This window comes from Talaromyces rugulosus, chromosome IV (assembly GCF_013368755.1).
Source record: "Talaromyces rugulosus chromosome IV, complete sequence".
Taxonomy (NCBI): Eukaryota; Fungi; Ascomycota; class Eurotiomycetes; order Eurotiales; family Trichocomaceae; genus Talaromyces; species Talaromyces rugulosus.
The window spans coordinates 4,947,192-4,967,742 of record NC_049564.1 but is presented as its reverse complement, the minus strand read 5'-3'; the positions used below and the strand labels follow the sequence as shown (position 1 = coordinate 4,967,742).

The window sequence follows — 20,551 nt, the reverse complement described above, 5'->3', positions numbered from 1 at the left end:
GAAATAATGATTTCACCGAGAATTCCAGGGCTATTGGATTTGGGCTTAGCTGGGCCTATTTAGTCGTGTCAAGCCACGGTTGCAGAACCATGGAATGCAAGGAGTGAAGGAAACCTGAATTCACGTAAGCAACCTTCTATGAATGGACTTGATTGTACGAATCCGTTGCAAGTAGCGCAGTGTACGTAATTGAGAAAGCCTTATGTGAGGCTAATTTGCTTCTATCGCAGATTTCTGTATCTATTGACGTAGAGTTCTTACTTCATCAATAAAATTTTACCACTGCTAAAATTCGATTTTGCTCACCATGGCCCCATCTCTGAAATCCGATGCTGAATCCTCGCCCTTTGTGAGCGCAAAGCAACCGAATTTGGATATCAGCCTCCAAGGTAATTTCATACAAGTTATTCTGGTCGACATGCAGTTAACTCATAGTCCTCTAGATTATCTTGAACTGTCAAAGGTTGTCTTTGACTGGGCTGATAGCTACGACTCCAAGGTATGCTCCTTCATAGCATAACTCAATGCCCACATTGCGCTGACAACGACTTAGGATTGGGAACGCCTTAGGGACATCATTGCTCCTACTTTGACTGTAAAGATGAAGCACTTTGATATTATAAATCAAAACGAAAACTGATAGTAGTTTCTCAGGTTGATTATACCCAAATCGCCCTTGGTCGCTGGGACTCGATGGACGCCGAAGATTACATGGCTATGGTGACAGACCCAGGTTTCCTAGGAGATCCAGCCATTAAGACTCAACACCTTCTCGGTGCTACTTGGTGGGAAAAAGTTTCAGACACCGAAGTCATCGGTCACCACCAGTTGCGTGCCGCCCATCAGGTTTACACCGACGGAAATCTGAAGACGGTCAAGCTCAAGGGACATAGCCATGCAACAAACGAGCATTACTATCGCAAAATAAATGGTGTTTGGAAATTTGCAGGCCTGAAGCCGACCGTCAGATGGAACGAGGACCGATTCGAAGAAGTTTTCCAAGCTTGTCATTACTAGACAGCGGCCTTTCTCTATACAAACTCGGAACAACATTTGAACATCAATCAGTATCATAGTAACCATTTCACGTAAAATATTTTTAGTTTTAAATACTGAAGTTTGCGGAGTAGCCAGAAAGTTACCATCATTGATAGTCGGGACTCTCGCGTAGGGAGACAAAATTTCTATAACTAACCTCTAGGCGGAAACGAAAAAAACAAAAACACAAACAAACAAATTTATAAGTGAAACTCAACGACATGATGGTTATCAGTTTGACACGCCATGCGTTGCACATCCAATGTTTCTTGTTAGACAAGGTCAATCTTGCTGATCATCCCTTGTTACCCCCGACGGAATGAGAAACTCGAAAAAAATGTGAAATGGAAAAACAGCATTCCTGGACAGCGTCTCGAACGACCAGACCACAAATTCAAGGAAATTGTTTGTTGGAGCCTTTACTCAGCCCTTTCACAAAAGAATGTTAGTGCTCGGACCAAGACCTAGATGTAGACTCTAAACTGGTCCCTGTGGTTATTCTCATCTGCCAAGTTTAGTTTGCTTCTTCCCTTCTGATCCTGTGCACCTCTTAGTCTTTTTGAGTAGGCCCGCCCTATCCAGAAATTTACCATTGCCCTACTTGTCGGCTACGATATCACAGCACATGATGTATATGTTGCTAGCAAGTCTCGTCGTGGCAGCCTTGCCGTCACTGACTCTGGCCACCAACAAACCCGGTTTCCAGCGTTACGCGTCCGACGTTTACACTGTATATCAGTTTCCTGACAACGGTTCTTGGATTTCGAACATCGTTAGCCGTCCAAACAACGACCTGGTGATCACTCGGACTGATGTGCCTGAAGTATGGGCCGTCAACGTCGACGAATGCACGGCGGATCAAGTTGCAACTATTCCAGATGTGGGCAGCGTGATTGGTCTATCACGACTTGACGATGATGTTTATGCTGTGACTGCGGGTAATTTGGACACTGCCACACTCAAACCGGAGCCTGGCTCCTTTTCAGTCTGGAAAGTGCAGCTGGATTCAAACAATGACGGCTCAGCAAGCTTAATCGCGAAGATTCCAGAGGCCCAATTTCTCCATGGCATACATACTTTCCAGAAACGACGAAACTCAACCCTTGTCCTGATTGCAGATGCTGGCCAAGGTGCTATCTACAAATTGGACACCGTTTCGGGCGACTACTCGATCACCATACAAGATCATGCTTTAGCTGGAGTCAACAATTTACAATCTCACGATGAATACTTATACTTTACGGCTACCCAAAACAAGGTCTTTGGACGGGTGCCCGTCGACCTAGAAGAAGGAACAGCTACTGGGCCGGTCGAGATCCTTTTCAATGACCAGACTTTGATACCTGATGGATTTTCTTTGACACCAGATGGAAGTGTGGCATATATGGCAACTTTGGGACAGAATTCGGTCGTCGCGGTAGACCTTGAAGATGAAGATTACCCAAGGAAGACGATTGAGGGAGGTATCAACTCTACCCTTATTGCTGGACCCACGACAGTTCTCTTCATGCAGAATGGAAAATACCCTACCTTGTATGTTCCGACGAATGGTGGTCAGACCGCTCCTGTTAATGGAGTATTTTCTGAGCCAGCTAAGATTGTTGGTATTAATCTGTGAACGGGAAATTCTGATATTCCGATATTTTGATGTGGAAAGTGATTCAATTATGGGTTATGAGTAATGGCTTATCGAGAATTTAGTATGGTTTAATTAATTGTGTTTATCGAAATTAAAGATTATCTATGCTTTGAAGCTGCCTTTTTCTTGTATCGTGTAGCTGGTCCTGCGGATTAGGGCTTGATTGGCCACGCGTCTAACATAATAGCAGTCTGTTGGTGGTATGTTGATCCTCTTATCAAACACGTGCCAAGAGAATAAAAACAAAAAGACGAGTTATGCCAGAGTTATCTCTCCACCACAGGGGTTTCTATCTATAAGAAGGTCGCAATCAAACGATTTCATAGGACAGTTGTGGGACGTGCTTGTAGCGGAATGCCCCTTGGATGCAGGGGACGACGTACCGCCTTCTCGATTTGGATTGTTTACATTTTCTTCACCTTAGATGAAGAATAATCAAATCCTGACAGCACATCTAACCCACTAGATTGTAAGTTTCATTCTTTGGATTATTACCCTCATCCTTATCCTTGTCAGTTGACGTGATACCCAGGCCAACAGGCTTTTGTTAACTCTACATTTCCATTAATATTTTCCAGCAGATGCTCTTTTTTGGATTTCTGTTTCCTACTTAGATGTGCCTTTTTGATCTGTATCAATACATGCGTGCATCATGGCCGTCTCCAGAAAAGTACTATGTTTAACGGGCCTGGCAACTCTCGCACATAGCGCCTGTGTCCATTTCAATCTCGATCTAACATGGGAAGTCGGTGCACCCAATGGTCAACAACGGGAAATGATCTTTGTCAATGGTCAATTTCCGGGACCTCCTCTTGTCGTTGACGAGGGAGATGATGTTACGGTGACAGTGAATAACTACCTGCCATTCAACACTACAGTACATTTTCATGGAATTGAGTATAAAAAGACCCTCTCTACGTGAATACAGAAAGTGTTATGGACTGGAAACTAATTGGAGTTTCAGACAAAAACACACGGCGTGGTCAGACGGCGTGCCCGGCCTCACGCAATGGGCTATCCAGTCCAACTATACATTCGACTACCAGTGGCACGCGACGCAATATGGAACATATTGGTACCATTCTCATGATATGGCCACCATTCAAGATGGACTTTATGGTGCTATACAAATTAGGTATGGCTCTTTAATTTGTCGTTGATTCAATCAACATCGTATCACTAATTAAAGTATGCCTGATTTAATAGGCCATCTCCAAAGAGAGAAAACCCATTTTCGATGATTACCAACGATACGGCAGAACTGGAGAGTATTCGAAACGCCGAGAAATATGCTGAGCTCATAATGGTGTCTGACTGGAGTCAATACACTTCATTTGAGTATATGGATGCAATGAAACAAACTGGTTACGATATTTTGTAAGTGTTTCGTTGGTTTTTCTTCAGTTTCCGAGGTTCTAATTCGCATCAATGAAAAAGTTGCTCCGACAGCGTCCTCATCCAAGGAAAAGGTTCTGTCTACTGTCCTGGCGAAGATGTGTTGGATTCGCTGGTAATCCCCTCCGTCAAAGAGGTTCTCAACACCACCGTCACTGACAAAGGGTATTTTTTGGTAGCATCATCCTTTGAAAATCGGTTGCTAATCAACAAAAACAGATGCCTTCCTTTTGTTATCGGCACTCAGGGTCACTGGCCACACGAGCCTGACAATCTACCCCCTAGGCTTAATGACGGTTGTGTTGCCAGCGATGGGCCTACAGCCGTTGTAGAGGTCGACCCTGCTTACGGATGGGCCAGTCTCAATTTCATCGGCGGTGCCAGTGAAAAAGCCCTCGTTGTTTCCATCGATGAACATCCAATGTGGGTGTATGAGGTTGATGGTCGATATATCGAGCCACAGTATGCGCACACCTTGGAACTGTACAATGGCGAACGTTACTCTGTTTTTATCAAACTCGACAAGGAGCCCGCGAACTACAATATAACCATCGCTAACGACGGTGGTAATCAAATTGTTGCTGGCTATGCGACTCTTCGATATGCCGGAGGAGAGCACAGCACAAGAGTATCAACCCCATACATTAACTACGGCGGCCAACCGACTTCTTCTGACGTGATATCCCTAAACGTTTCCCATCTCCCACCTTTCCCACCAGTGTATCCTGCGAAACAGGCCGATGACTTCTACCTCCTGAACTTGTCCCGTATTAACTCATCTTGGGAGTGGTCATTGGATGGCACCGGGTTTCTCCCTGCTAACCTTGGCTCCATGGAGCCCGTCATCTACAACCCTTCTTCCAGTGAAATCGCAAATGCGCTGAAAATAAACACGCGGAACAATACCTGGGTTGATATTGTCTTCCAGATTAGCATTGAAGATCCAACAGTGACGCCCCTTGAGCCCCCTCACCCAATTCACAAGCACTCGAACAAGATGTTCCTTATCGGCTCCGCACAAGGCACCTTTAACTGGTCATCCATTGATGAAGGTATAGCTGAAAGTCCAGAAAGTTTCTTTCTAGATCAACCGCTATATAGAGACACTTTTGTCACTTCACCGAGGGGAATAGCTTGGATCGCAGTGCGGTACTTTGTGGAGAATCCGGGGCCCTTCATGTTGCACTGCCATATGGCGACGCATCTTTGGTCTGGCATGGGCATGGTGCTCATGGACGGGGTGGATGTTTGGGGAAACACGCAAGTTGACTCTTGGGACCAGTGTTGATTGCGATTTACGAATAAGAATTTCTTGTCTTCATTTTTTATTTTTATTGTTTTTTAAAGATCAAGTATACAACGTATTTTGCTGCTGGGTGTTAAATGTTTTATTGTGCTCTAGTTATGAAAAGTTCCGTTCTTGCATTATTATAAATAATTACTGTACTGCAACAAAAATTCCACCTGAATGATAACAATGCTATTAATATTGACTCGGTAGAACTACGTACGTACTAAGAAGAGATCGAGCTGAACCTTATTATTCCTAGTAGCCAAGGTGCTAGCCGTCTCCGGTATGCTCTTCGGAACACACTAGGTAAAACATGGTTAAAACAGCGAAATTTCGGGGCTGAAAAGCTGACTTGTAAGCATCCAGCCTAATCAGCCCTGGCGCCTCCCCTGGCGTTTGTTCGGTAATTTGGGCTGGCTTTAAATTGGCTTTAAAAAGCCAAGCAAAACCCCCCAGCGAGCTAGCGTCCGACACTTCACCATGCGAACTCGTTACCCTACAGGGAAGTTCCTTTCAACCTAGGGCTATGGTTTACAGAGGAAAGCCTGCTCTGGGCTGTGCTTTATGCCGGAAGCGGCGGCTGGCAGTGCGTGAGTGCTCTAGAGAATGGGCGACAAATGGCTGATCAGTAACAACTAGTGTGACCAGCGCCGTCCATCATGTGGGCAATGCCTGAGGGTGAACCAAGAGTGCTATGGGTATCGAGATCCCAAAATCTTGAGGATCCATGATCACACTCAGGAAGTTTCCAGCAAGGCCAAAGCCAGACGCAAGCCAGTAGTACATGCGGAACAATCAACTTCCATGGTGCCTTTGGTTCCTCAACCTGTTCCGGGTGATGAGCGAGACATCTTCTCCTGTTCTGTTGGCTCTTTACAAAGCCATGGGTTTCTCCCCATTTTGCCGGAAATACTGCTTACAGACCCGTCTTGTGCGCTCCAAGCCACAATCAAGGCTGTAGGGCTAGCAAGCGTATCGAGAGTCCAGAGGTTGCCTGGGCTAACTCGATCGACAGGAGAGCATTACTGCGAAGCCCTGCTTGCTACCAACACTGCCCTGAAAGACCCACTCACAGCAAAGTCCGACTCCACCTTGGCATCCGTGGTGTTGCTTAGCTTGTATGAGGTGAGATTTCTTTTCTAACAGCAGCCGAAGAGCCTATTCTAATAAAGGCTATAGATGATGACATTTCAGTCTCCGGGTACGATGCATAGCTGGTATAATCATGTCCGAGGCGCATCGAAGCTTCTGGAGCTACGAGGCTTAGAGCAATTGAATTCATACACAGGGCTACAATTGTTTACACTTGTGCGTTTACAAAATGTATGTCAACTTATCCCCTTGAGACTTCCTCTTTTGATCTAATTTGTGGTTTGCAGGCAATCAGCACCGTTTTCTTTAGACATTCGAAATATGATGTATCGGGGGTGATGGAATTATCGAAGGTCGCAAGAGCCAAGCAGGATGCGCTATCTCAACCAGTTGAAGATTTTTACAATATACTAATCCAGCTCAACAATCTGTCTGCTGAGGTAGATGCCGCAGAATTGGAACATAATTTACAGGAGAACCTAGGGTTATTCATCGAAAAATCCCTTCACGTTGATGCTAATCTAAGGTCATGGGCTATTTCGCTGACCCCATTTTGGCAGTATGCTGTCGTCGACGATGACTCGCCTTCTCCCTTGGGCGACCATACTCATTTCCCCGCCATCAATGGTAAATACCACGTGTATCAGAATGTCAACACTGCCTCCATGTGGAACCACTATCGTCAAACACGCATAGTGGTCAATGAGATGGTTAGATCAATGTCGTTACGTCTGTGGGAAATAAACAGGGCAGCAGAATGCCAGCAGACGATGATTCAGTCCATTGCCATCATCCAACAGATGGCAGATGAAATTTGCACCAGCGTTTCGTACTGTTTTCAACATTTTCTTACGATCTTTGCGGCCGCACTCCGCCTTCTGTGGCCTTTGTTCATTGCGGCCAAGTCTATGGGCACTGGACCGACCACTAGAGAATGGATCCTGCTAGTCCTCGATAGAATTGGAAATACGATGGGTATTCAGCAAGCGATTAACATGGCACAAGTCATCAGGCTAGGAATCAAATTGCCCATATTTCCCGGCACCTGGGAACAGGAAAATGACATGGAGTAACCTTCAAATGTTGAATTATATACTAAATTTACATGCCACTTCTTTTTGATCATTAGTACTTTGGCGACAAGATGTATGTCAAGTTGAAATATATGAATATATTTCCTCAAATTCATTTTTTGATCTTGAGGTTAAAGGAAAAAGGTGACAATTGAGTGCAATCCGAAATTAGCTTAGCTCAATAGTGATATGGCACTAACTTAATACGGTAACCTTTTCATATCCACTCTCGAGGAGTAAATGCTGTTAACCTCGCCCCAAAGGGTGTCAAGTCGCATGGATAGAATTACGGCCGTGAAAAATACGAAAATATTTTAGCTAGCAGGCTCAGCTAGACTCCGCTGTTAAATGCAGGGCATTTCGAGGGCTTAAATAGAGAGGTCATCCCCGAAATCTACCAAGACCATTCTACCATCAAATTTATTACTTTATCATCCCTCTTTAATAGAGTCGTCCTGAGTGTAAATTATGAAATCCACTACACTGCTAATCCATGTTAGCTTAAGCCTCTTACCATGTAAGTCTGTGGTAGAAGTTGGGGAGGTGCCACTTGATCACCGCTCTTCTTGATTTATACAACATTTGGCTAATGCTTCATACCTCAGGTATAACTGCGGGTAATACTCCGTCAGGCTACCATGAGGCCTCCCAAGCCGTGAGTATTGATTATCGCGCGTTTCCGAATACCCCCAATGGTTATGCCCCGGTCCATGTTGCCTGCCCGGAAGACCGACCTAGTATTCGAAGCGCTTCGACACTCTCCTCCGAAGAAACATCCTGGTTGGAGACTCGGCGTCGCAAGACCGTGCCAGCCGTGAAAGAGTTTCTTGGACAACTTGATATCAACGACTTTGACGCATCAAGCTAAATCGAGAGCCACGCCAGTAACTCATCCAACCTACCTAATATTGGTATTGCCATATCGGGCGGCGGCTTCGATGCATTCATGAATGGTGCCGGTGCTCTCAAGGCCTTGACAACCGCACCGAGGGTGCAACTGCTAAGGGCCAGCTCGGTGGCCTACTGCAGTCGGCCACTTATGTTTCAACTCTTAGCGGAGGTTCCTGGCTGCTCGCGTCGGTCTTTATCAACAACTTCACGGCAGTCTCCACTTAACAGGATTTTACTTCTCAGAACGTACTTGTAGGCCCGGCTACCGTGAACCCCCTACAATTTTGGGGTAATATCACTGCCCAAGTCAAGGCAAAGGAGGATGCTGGTTTTGTGACCAGTAGCCCAGATTTCTGGTAATCCCACTCGCCATGTTGACGGTAGAAAGTGAATAATCCGAACTAACCTTTGTAGGGGTCGGATACAAGGCTATTTTTCCTTCAATGCTAGTCACGGTGGAGTCGACCTTACCTGGTCCTCAATTGCAAAGACCCAGGCCTTCCAAGAAGGGGATATGCCATTGCCTCTAGTGGTTTCTGATGGTCAATACTTTGACAAGTCCGAAGACTTGCCCACCTTGAAAGAACCGGTCTATGACTACTCTCCTTGGGAGTTCGGCACTTATGACCACTCTATCTATGGATTCGCGCCACTAGAATATCTAGGGACTCGATTTGTGAATGGGGTAGTTCCAGAAAATGAAACTTGTGTGCGTGGCTTCGATAATGCTGGGTTTATCACCGGTACATCCAGTGACACATGGAATGAGAATAGAACGGATATCGCCGCCATCATTCGCACTCAGATTCTTCCTCTGCTACCGAGCAATTCATCTGAAGCAGAATTATTTTCCTATGTTTTGAAAGACTATCTTAGTGCCGTCGGCTCCACTAACTCAACAGTGAATGGTCCTGCAGCCTACGATCCCAGCCCATTCTACCAATACAACAAGGATTCATCACCATTTGCGCAGGATACGAGACTCACCGTAGTTGACGGTGGCGAGAAACTAGAAAATGTTACATTCAATCCGCTTATTCAGAGAAAGCGCAATGTGGATGTTATCTTTGCTGTCGACACTACCAATCACCCCTATCCGCATTACTGGCCCAATGGCACATCACTTGTTACCACGTATGAGCGTACCCTTGGAGGGTTTGCCAACGATACATCGTTCCCTTCTATTCCAGACAAAAACACCTTTATCAACCTAGGCCTCAATACACATCCGACATTTTTCGGCTGCAACAGCTCTAATCTGACGACGCCGGCACCTTTGGTCGTCTACTTGCCCAATCATCCCGTTACCTACATGTCGAATATGTCTTCGCAGGAAAGTGGTTTCACCAACGCAAAGCGCGACGATGTCATTTTGAATGGCTATAATATTGCCACTCAGGCCAATGGTACGCTAGATTCCAACTGGACCACTTGCGTGGGCTGTGCTATTCTCAGTCGATCGTTTGACAGAACCGATACTGCTGTTCCAAAGGCTTGCAGCCAGTGTTTCCAACGTTACTGTTGGAACGGAACAATCGACAATCAAACTCCATCAACCTATTCGCCGTCGGTTATTTTGCCTTCTTCGACTTTTGTTTCCGCCTCCACATCTCCAACCGCTCATAGCATGAGTACCTCACTTTCTCCCGCTGCGTGGTCTTCCGCGGCAATACTTGGGATGGTTCTCCTCGCTGTCATCTAATCCGATTGTTAAATGAATAGAACGTGTGTATTTAGTAGCGTTTAATATTTTTTTTATGAACTGTAGGGGCCAATCCTACCTATTTAGAGGGCAGTGCAGTGGACTTTCATAATAATGTCTTTGTCTATGATAATACTTGTGTAACTTGTAACATGTGGTAAACATTGAAACCTATCTTCTGGTTTAATCTAATAATCAATGGTTAAATTGTTTAACGAGCATATATTGATCTCTACATTTGAGGTGCCATTCCCTGGCCGCTTCACTACTATGTAAGACTCCAACATGAATTCAGTAAGAACGAATTTTCATTTCATTAAATTAAATCCTATCCATCTAGCCACTGTTTCGAACAGGCCCAAATTTGTTCCATGTATACATTTGTCGAATAGAAGTTGTCAAAAGATAAAACAGCAACCCATTTTTGCCTCGGGAAAGAATGACGTGAACAAAGCATATTTTATAAACCAAGACAAAGGAAATAATTGAAACAGAAACAATAAACGCCGAAAAGCAACACCCAAACGCCATAAAAAGAATAATTTATTCAAAAGCCTTCTCAATAAATGTGGACAATTCCTTTGCCTTGTCACCGTTCATCATTGTAAAGTGATTCACGCCCGACATGGATTCGATTGCAGCCACCTTGTTCTCGCCCACAAGGGTGTTCCAGCCGTTGGGTCCAAGGTCGGTGCGATCATTGAGCAACCAAAGCATTTCTCTAGGATCATGGCTGCCATCCGGTGCTTGTTCAGGTCTGGGGTCGCCAGGTTTCCCGCATACTCCATCCTTTGCCCAGATGAGATATGTCTTAGGGAGCCGGCTTTCGTATTTAGGATCGCTGCTGGGGAAAGGGACTGCTTTGTACATATCCAGCGCATCGATGAAGGCAAGGAAGTGAGGAAGCAGCCACTTGGGTGGGGGAACCTTGCCATCACCAAATATTTTCATGGTGTCGAAGAATTGGTACAGGCGTGGAGGCAACTTCTCCAGGCCAATCGGGAAGGGAGAGTCCAAAAGGAACAGTCTTTCCACAGTCTCGCCTTCCTCTAAGACCAATTGCTTGGCTGCGTCGTAGGCGCAGATTCCTCCTGCTGACCAGCCACCCACGTTATATGGTCCTTTTGGCTGGCGACGCCTGATCTCTGCTACATATGGAGCAGTGAGATCCTGAAGAGCGCAGTTCAATTTCTCGGGAGTCTTCATGTAGGGACAGTTCAGCCCATAAACACAGACATCGGGTGAGATCTTCGGGATCGTCGCATACGAAGTCGACGATCCAGATCCATCAGGGAAGAGGAACAAAGTTGCCGTTGCTGTCTTTGGGTTTCCTTGAAGTAGAATTGATGATGCAGGTGGGTGTGCGAGCTCCGAGGTCTTGGGCGATGAGCTTGCTGCAGGAAGAGATGGTGGGACTGAGATTCGTGTCGGTGGCTCCGCTGGGGCTTTTGGCTTGAGATCCAACGCTGTCTCAACGTCATCCATGGTTGGGTTCTCAATGAAAAACTCATTTGGCAAGTCCAAATCCAGTGACTCTCGCAGTCTTCCAAGCACAGTCAGAGAGAGCAACGAGTCCATGCCCATTTCCCCGAGGTTAGCTTCCCCAGTCAACTCATCTGCCGACACACCAATCTCTTCGATCAAAGTCTGGCGGATAGTGGCCAAAGTTTTGTTATCTTGGTCACTTGGAGCGGCTTTGACAGATGGAGTATTGATATCGGCAGGTGTGCCGGGGGTTCCAGGGGTGGATGAGCCTGAAGCCGATCCCGAGTCGTCAAAGACGGATGAATCTGATGACGATTCGCTGCTATCCGTAGGAGATACAGTCTGCTGGCCCAAGAATTGTTTGAAATCCTTGACTGTGGGATGGTCAATGAAGACTGTTGATTCGAAGTCAACATTCAGTTCTTCTCTAAACTTCCCTGTGATGGTCAGGGACAACAAGGAGTCGATTCCATAGTCAGCAAAGACAAGGTCGTCTGTCAGTTCAGACTCAGACAGTCCAACTTCCTCTGCCAGTATCTTGAATGCCTGTACAACAATGCTAGGACCAGATGACTTGGTTGCTGCCGGATTAACCGCTTTCGCTATAGTCTTTGGCTTGGGGACAGTAACAGGAGCAGGAGCCGCCTTTTTAGTGGGTGCTCGTGAGGCTGTCTGTGTGCCGCCTACTGGAGGAAGCACAGAGTTGAGGATCTTACGTGGCACTCCTTGGAACTGCTGGATGTTAGATATTGTTCCATGTATTAAAGGGCAATTTATCTTACCTTCACTCCTCCGTATACGGCAATAATCTCGTCCTCTTCAAAGACGTAGACATCACCGGAGTAGATAGTACCTTGCCAAGGCTGCATCCTCACGTAATTCCGGTATGTTGAATTGGATGAGAACTTCTTAAGGCAGCGCATCGAGTCCCAGCTGTGGTTAACGTAAACATAGTTGGCCGAGTCCGTAGCATCATTCGCATTCATCGTAAACCCGGTCAAATGACCAAGACTGTCGATCCAAAACGGGTTTCGATGGAAGTTGGCTGGTTCGGCTTGGAATTGGACGCGAGCAGTGGCTTCGTAATTCTCACTATCCAAGATGACCTCTTTCATCGATTTGTAGTTATCACCATAGTCGATTAATGCGCTAAACAACTTGTAGGCCATTCTGCCTCCTAGCTTGTGGCTTTCTCCGTCCACAGCACTCTGGACCAAACGGTCGATACTCCGACGAATCAGATACGAGTTACGCTTCCATTCATCACGAGCGGCATCACAGTCAAATAGCTTGACTACACAGGTGGCGTGGTCTGCTATCTTCTTTCCTTCTGAATTGACAGCATAGAACTGGAGTGGGATCTGTTGAGAGCTCCATTCGACTGTAGCAGAGATGCGCAAAAGCTGTGGTCCGGCATTTTTGTAAATCAAAGGCTTTGGAACAAGCATGTTGGCAACATCCAACCCAAGGCCTTTCAATTCAGGCTTGAAGTTGTCAACAAGGTATTCTGCCAATGTCTGAGCTATATCGGCATATAATGATGAAGGGCAAAGAGCCGCTCCATTAATTTTATGGCTTTGAATAACAGGCACCAAAAGTGGATCGTTAATATCAGTTTCGACAATTACACTTGCTGTGTTTTCGTCGTTGTGCACCTCAACCACCTTTTGGGCTGCAATGGTGAGATTTTGGGCAGCAGGCTTAGAGGCTGCTTGTTCCACTAAGTCTCCGCCTTTGGTCAAACAGAAGTCATTCTTGTAGTCGATCCAATAGTTTTTGTTGTCCCAGCTATACGCGGGCAGGTGAAGAACCTCGTGGCCCGCTTTGAAGTCCTGGTGGAACTCTTTCCATTGTAGGTCAATACCAGCTAGGTACACCGATGTTAGACTTTGAGATAGAATCTTCCAGGCATCTTCATTGCGACGAAGTGACGCGACAGTGTTGGCTTGAGGGCCGAGAGTGGCCTTGATCATGCTAGAGCAGACTGTGTGAGATCCAATCTCGATCCAAATTGTCTTGTCATTCATGAGCTTCGCGTGTCGAGTAGCCTCTAAACCAGCAAGGAAATTCACGGTCTCTCGGCAGTGGCGGCTCAAGTATTTCCCACCAAGTTGTTCATAGTTCTCGGCAGTAATAACGTCACCAAGTAATGGGGAAACTAAAGGAACCGAGGGTTTATGGAACCTAACTCCATTGCCAGCATCTTGGAGCTTCTCCAAGATAGGCTCAACTTGGGCGGAGTGGAAAGCAAAAGGAACTTGCAATTTTGTTGCCTTGATTCCTGCGGCAACAAATTGTTCCGCAAGAGCATCAATATTATGGCATGTGCCACTAATGACAGTCTCCCCAGGAGCATTGATGCAGGCAACTTCGTGAACTCCTGGATTCAAGAAAGGCGTGATCTCACTCACAGCAGAGCGTACTGCGAGCATCGCATGGGTTCCGATGTTGCATTCCTCTTCGAGAAGTTGAGCCCGGTATCCGCAAAGGTAAATTGCGTCGAATGCTGTCAAGGCTCCGGAAGCATGAAGAGCGGCATACTCTCCCAGGCTATGGCCCATAACGAAAGCAGGTCGAACGTCCCACGACATCCACAGGTTAGCCAGGGCCATCTGCATACATGTTGTTCCTAGCTGTGTAACAACAGGGCTCAACTCTTCAATAGGAGTGCTCCCATCAATCAATGGTAGAACAGATGGGAATCCCTGGCGTTGGGCAATTCCGTCAAAGCGCAGAATATCGGAGCGGAATTGAGAGAAACTCTCAAAATACTGTTTGCCCATACCGGCATATTGGGCTCCTTGTCCCGTGAAGATAAACCCAACGTTTGGAGCTGCAGCTGGCGCAGGACTGATGCTTTCCCGGCTGACAGCAGCAGATAAACCTTGCTGCATTTCCGAAATACTGTTCCCTGCTACCATGACTCGGAAAGGATGGTGGATGCGTCTGGCAGTTGTGGTGTAAGAAAGCTTGGCTAATAATTGACTTTCATCCGCACCGGATGTATTGTTGCTGATGTACTCCATCAAATTCTTCATGTTGTTCTTGAGTGCGCTTTGGGATCTAGCAGACACGGCCACCACGTACGTTGAGCGTGGATCTTGAGCATCAGCATCAGCTTGACGGTAAGGAGCGTCTTCCACAAGCAATGCCGTGTTACCACCAGCCGCAGAGAAGTTGTTGATGAAACATCTTCGTGGCTCAGACTCCTTTTTGATCCAAGGAGTGGACTTGAGAGCAATATGGACATTCCGTTCCTTGAAGTCAGTTGGGAAATTATGATTGATTTTTGTCTTGATGCCACAGTGAGGGGGAATGGCATTCTTGCGCATCATGAGAAGCACTTTGATCAAGGCTGAGACACCCGATGATGATTCTCCATGTCCAATGTTTGCTTTTGCCGATCCTAGGTAGAGCGACTGCTCAGGCTTGCGGCGATAATCAGGAGCAAAGACATCGAGGACTGATTGCATCTCAACCGCATCTCCAGCTTGGGTGCCAGTTCCATGCATCTCAATGTAGCTGACATCATGCGGGTTTATATCCGCTTCGTTGAGGAGCTTGTCGAAAATGAAAGCTTGGGCACCAACGTGAGGGCGAGTCATTGACACAGCTTCGGCGGAATGGTTCGTGTATGCTCCAGCAATAACAGCCTGGATAGGATCCTTGTCGGCTAGAGCATCCTCAAGGCGCTTTAGCACAACAGTTCCAACACCATCAGCTCTGCAGTATCCGTCGGCACCGTCGTCGAAGGTATTGCAGTTTCCGGTCCGAGAAAGAAAGTGGCCTCTATCAAGACCAGCATGGTTATCAGGGTTGGTCAACACGTTGGTACCTCCAGCAATAGCAGTATCACAGTCGTTGCGCCATAGTGAGTTACAGGCGACATGAATAGCTGCTAGACTTGATGAGCATGCAGTGTCCACGCTGACGCTAGGGCCACTGAATTTAAAATGATAATTGATGCGGCCGGGCGTAAAGGCTCTGTTTCCTCCAGGAATAAAATAGGTGTCAATGTCTTGGCCACTGTTGATTTCACGATAATCATCACTAGTCATTCCATAAAAGATACCGACGCGGTTTTTCTGGGTTGAAGCAGTGGAATCCGGAACAAATCCAGCCATTTCCAAGGCTTCAGAAGCGGTAACTAGAGCTAGTCGCTGGCCTGGATCGGCTTGAAGTGCCTCTCTAGGAGACATGTTGAAAAATCGAGGGTCAAACAGGCCTGGTTCGTTGATCCAACAACCGTAAGGGACTTGGCTAGTATTTCGCTTCTTCCCGGTAAGATCGACGTGAGTCTTCCAATTCCATCGGTCTGGGGGCACTTCTCTGTGAACATCAAGGCCACGTTCGAGTAAGTCCCAAAACTGCTCTGGGCTGGCAGCTTCAGGAAACCTTCCAGAAATTCCGATAATAGCGATTTTAGATTGCTCGGGTCTTCCGGTGGACCTTGAGTCTTCGCGATTTTTAGAAAGTTCTGCCAGTCCGTTATCCAATGTGACATCTGGAATGCCAGCACGTTTCAGTGTAGTCAACAGTCCCGAAGATGCGGCGGTTGCAACGGGCACAATTACGCATTTGTTTGCATCGGAGGATTTGAGAATTGAGGTGTAGCCATCGAGAACTTTATCCCAGCAAAGCTGTTCCAGAAGAATTTCTTCGACGGCAACTCTCAATAGATCTTCAAAGTTGTCGACTACCAATTTGCGTCCACTCGTGCTTGATAGAACTGGAATGTGTACTGAATAGTCGGTGAATGATCCATAGTCGTGGGATTTCAAGACCCAGTCCACGTCCTCTTTTCCGTACAGGTGTGGAGCGTGAAAAGGGGCGTGGACTGATACGCGGAATGGCTTAACATCTTTGGCTAACTTTTCATTGAGAAATTCCTCTAAAACACGAGGCGGCGCGCTAATAGTCAAGCCGTTCGAGCTCACTGCGCTGACATACGGGCGTGAAGATGGAGGGAGACCCTATGGCCGTTAGTATACCGAGGAGGAAAAAATCCGGGGGCTTCGTTTTGGAAATTACCTTATTAGTAGAGAATTCTCGGATAAATTCAACGGTCTGTTCTTCTTCCATTCCAGAAACTACTGCAGACCAGCTCTGAGACGAACCTTCGCTTCGGCCGACTGAGTTGTGAACTTTTAAAGCGCAAAGGCCCAGGCGCAGAGCAATCACAACGGCCTCGACCGCAACTGGAATCAATTCACCAATTGTTCTCGATGAAGCCACGGCCGCGGATGCAAGAAGACCAGTACACAGTCCAATAACATGGCTCTCAGAAGCAGCGGGATAAATATGCCCGCCGTCTCCATAATGACTAAAACGTGGTCAGATATTTCGGGATCATTTATTACCATAGAAATCACGTCTGACTTACCTAATGAATGAGCCCAATTGGTAAATGGTAGTCAATGCGCTCTCGAGCGCAGGGTTAGGCCCGGACACGCGGTATCGTGCAAGGAGATCGACAATACTAGTGAATCTAGGGAGCGTTTTGCGATCAGATGGCGGAAGCTGGGCGATCTCATGCCGTAATGCATAGAAGCATCTTTCAAAGAAAGACGTGACAAAGCTGTTGTTCTTTGTCTGGATGAGACGGCGAAGCCCGGAGTCAAACTCGCTGGTTTGGTCACCAAAGACATATACTCGGTTGGTTGTTTCCATGACTGCTCCTTGAGTCATGTCTAACTCAGGAGTCAAAGAATCTAAATGACCAAAAGTGAGCCGGGGTTGTAGGCCTATGCCTGCAAAGACCCAGCTACTAGAACTCGTTCTAGCTGGAAATTGACCTCGTATTGTTTTGAAGCACTCTAGAATGTATTTGTCATCACGTACTGGTACTGACGGGTCGAGGATGATTGATGGTTGATGCTAGGTGCAACGAGTATATTTTCCACAAGTTTGTGATTGTATCAAAGAAATTTTCTACAAAAATTGTACCATGAAGGCCTTTATGGATTAGAACGTATGAAAACCTAGTCCGGACCATGGAAACTAATTTGTGACGTTACAAGGCGCGACGTTGCAAGCGGTAAAACCCAGGAGAGGTCCGTCAAGGCAACGAAGAGCTTCTAGAATTAGGAAGTTTCCTAATCGAGCGATTCGGACGGGGGGAGGTTATCTTGGCTTAGGAAAGCGGACATTTTGGGAAGAAGGGGTTCCAATACAGGTCCACAACAGATCCTAACGCTCAAGATGATGTGGATAATATTGAACAAAGGAATGACACCGTAACGGTGGAGATCTACGGAGCGGGTCATCCGTTGAAAATGACCTCGACATTAACTGTCTATATATGCCAAGCGTTGAAAAACCAGATCAGACATCTCTAGGAATCAGTGGCTCACTGGAAGCCACAAGATTGGCCAGAAGAGGCGTTTCCCAGATACGTCGGGTGGAGTAGCTCGCCTACAAGCACGACACTCAGCACGAGAGAAAAAGTAGCAACAGTGAAGTCTAGTAGAATAGAATGCCATTGGCTGCATCCTATCAGCCGCTTGCGGTTGAAAATTCTTTGGAGGATAACGAGATCTTGATCGGTATGGAATGAGGTGCGAAGATCGAAGATTCCTCTGCTCGGCCCGGCAGCATCCACGATCCGTCACGTGAATTCCATAAGCCCTATCCTGCATAGCAAGACGTTTTCTTCCTAGAGTTTTGTTGTTCACGGATTTGTTTAATTTTTACAATTATAAAAAAGTTGCTTACAAAAATATGACCCCAGATAGGGTATATTTTCCAGGTTTCCTCGGAACCTCTACTCTCACATCCCTTCTTGCCACCATTACAAAACCGGGATTTGGCTAACTGGCCATCCTAAGGAATGTAACATCACCATCATGAACTTCGGTGAATATACGGACTTTCAAGAAATATTATGACATCACAGACATTTGCAAAATTGCGTGAAATAACGATTACGAAAAACAATATCCCACCCAAGCATCTCTACAAGCGGACTAGATGATTCACTATTCAGAGATATCAGACTACTGAGACTTCCATCATTCCGTGCTTCTAATTTAAATCAACGCTGCATTCCCACATATATCTGCGAGCTGCACCATCCCAGACGTTCATACTTTGATTCGTAACATCGAGATATTGCGATATAATCAGAAAAAAAAGCCATAGTTTCAAGAGCTGTCGTTTTGCCTACGCCGACTATGCATTATCGCCAACACTAGGAGACTCTCACAAGAACTTGGTGTAGCATTCAGTCATTCAATGTTGCCACAAACCGTCATAGTAGTGTAAAAAATGACGAAAACTTGATTAAATTGAAGAAAAGAAAAAGGAAAAAGGAAAAAAGTTGAAGTTACTAAGCTGGTCGAAAAGAGCCTTGCGACAGCCGTGAGGTGTCTATTGTGGGAACTTAACCAAGGTCTGGAAAATTCAGCAATATCGCCAGGTAGAAGGCTTATGGTCGCCAAGACATATATTTAAGTGGCCAGCTGAAAGGGAGTATGTGGCCTGTGCTTCTTGACTCCATTGGGATGTGTGGAATGTAAGTCCATTTCCGCTTTGGGCATGTCTTGCTGCAAGCGGAAAAATAATTCTAAATCATGTCGCAGATTTCTGTGAGGCTGAAGAGCACAAAATCTGCGAGCTTTTGATACGGTTTCATTCGATTTTTTTTAATGTTGCATTCCATCGATCTATCGTGGCTGAAGACTTGTTTATGGACTGGGTGGTAGTCAATGACGTATTCCACAATTGCCTTTTTTTTTTTTTGAACCATGAAACTAAATTAAAATAGATTCTAGTAGAGGCATCAGCTGATGCTCTAGTTTGATTCATGTGCTTTGTTGAGTAATAGGATGACGTGACGAACATGTGTGACACATGTCAAATGTGGCACCTCCAAGAGTGTCATGGAAGATTAGCGCAGGGTACATGGGCTCGTTATTTAGTAATAACTTAAAAAGAACTAGGGTGTATTCTTCATGTTCCTACCAGTAGCCATTTCTATATGGCAAAGTATTCGTGAGGTTATTTCTATACTGAATAACTCTCATAGAACAGGTATTCAGTTGATAATAATATCCATAAGAGTTAACTTACATAGTCCAACATTTAGATCAAACTGTTTCGCAGTGAGGTTTGCGGTTAGCTATTATATTCGTACACTTTTGTATGAGGTTTTCTAAAATAGGTCGTGGTCTACTACAGTGTACTAACGCTTAATTGCCCACAATCTAAGTGTAAATTGTGGGCGACAATTCGTATGCTTCCAGTGCTTTAACTTGTTGATTACTATTATTGTGCTCACTTATAACATCAATTAATACTCAAGGGTCCCCGGAGCACATATTAGGTTGGTTTGGCTTCAGTAGACCGTACTAGTAGTTGCACAAGTCATCAATTAATCACGTTCCGTCATGGTTCTGGACTAATCATCCTCTATCAATTTTTTTTAAAAATTTCTGCTAGCTTCGTTTCATAACTTATTGGAACAAAAGCCGAATATCCTGTTATCTTGAGAGGAAAGATTTAAACACGAAGCTTGTCGTGTTGGGTGGCATTAGCGTTATCGATAAGGCTGGCGCGCTAGTCCCAAACGGGCGCGGCGTAAACACAGACAACAACAAGCCAAGCCCAACATGGCAACGCCTTCCTCCTCACCGACTCAGCTAAGCATCTACCTGACGACCACACTACTACTGCCACTACTACACCACCAGCCAACTGTTGTTGTTATGTGCACCAAGCTGACCTGACCACCTGCCTGCCTGCCTGCCCGACAACCTCTACAGCTTATTCGGCTGGCAGGCGTTTGGCTACTGCTTCGTATTTTCTTACCATTCGCTCGTTATTCCTGTTGGTATTGTCCTTGTTACCAGGACTGGACCGTATACCGTGGTTCGCACAACCATTTTTCGTCCAGTCAGCAACCCAATCGTCTCTTGCGCCCCTTGAAACTTGTCGCCGGATGCAGC

At 46.0% G+C, this 20,551-nt stretch overlaps 3 protein-coding genes across 3 annotated transcripts; 2 read left to right on the top strand and 1 right to left on the bottom strand.

The window, feature by feature from the left end:
• Nucleotides 1-307: 307 nt before the first annotated feature.
• Nucleotides 308-7,528, top strand: TRUGW13939_08434 (uncharacterized protein; the record flags this gene model as incomplete). Its single annotated transcript, XM_035491568.1, has 14 exons — nucleotides 308-389; nucleotides 444-499; nucleotides 554-595; nucleotides 655-1,006; nucleotides 1,683-2,642; nucleotides 3,424-3,574; nucleotides 3,642-3,812; nucleotides 3,884-4,054; nucleotides 4,115-4,237; nucleotides 4,292-5,124; nucleotides 5,901-5,953; nucleotides 6,003-6,488; nucleotides 6,543-6,686; nucleotides 6,743-7,528. 14 exons carry the CDS (start codon nucleotides 308-310, stop codon nucleotides 7,526-7,528), a joined length of 4,410 nt encoding a protein of 1,469 aa, XP_035347461.1.
• Nucleotides 7,529-8,117: 589 nt separating this feature from the next.
• On the top strand, nucleotides 8,118-10,121 carry TRUGW13939_08433 (uncharacterized protein; the record flags this gene model as incomplete). Its single annotated transcript, XM_035491567.1, has 4 exons — nucleotides 8,118-8,308; nucleotides 8,414-8,604; nucleotides 8,676-8,775; nucleotides 8,834-10,121. The coding sequence occupies 4 exons, from the start codon at nucleotides 8,118-8,120 to the stop codon at nucleotides 10,119-10,121; spliced, it is 1,770 nt and encodes a 589-aa protein (XP_035347460.1).
• Nucleotides 10,122-10,664: 543 nt separating this feature from the next.
• On the bottom strand, nucleotides 10,665-17,294 carry TRUGW13939_08432 (uncharacterized protein; the record flags this gene model as incomplete). Its single annotated transcript, XM_035491566.1, has 4 exons — nucleotides 10,665-12,338; nucleotides 12,389-16,579; nucleotides 16,638-16,929; nucleotides 16,990-17,294. 4 exons carry the CDS (start codon nucleotides 17,292-17,294, stop codon nucleotides 10,665-10,667), a joined length of 6,462 nt encoding a protein of 2,153 aa, XP_035347459.1.
• Nucleotides 17,295-20,551: the final 3,257 nt, after the last annotated feature.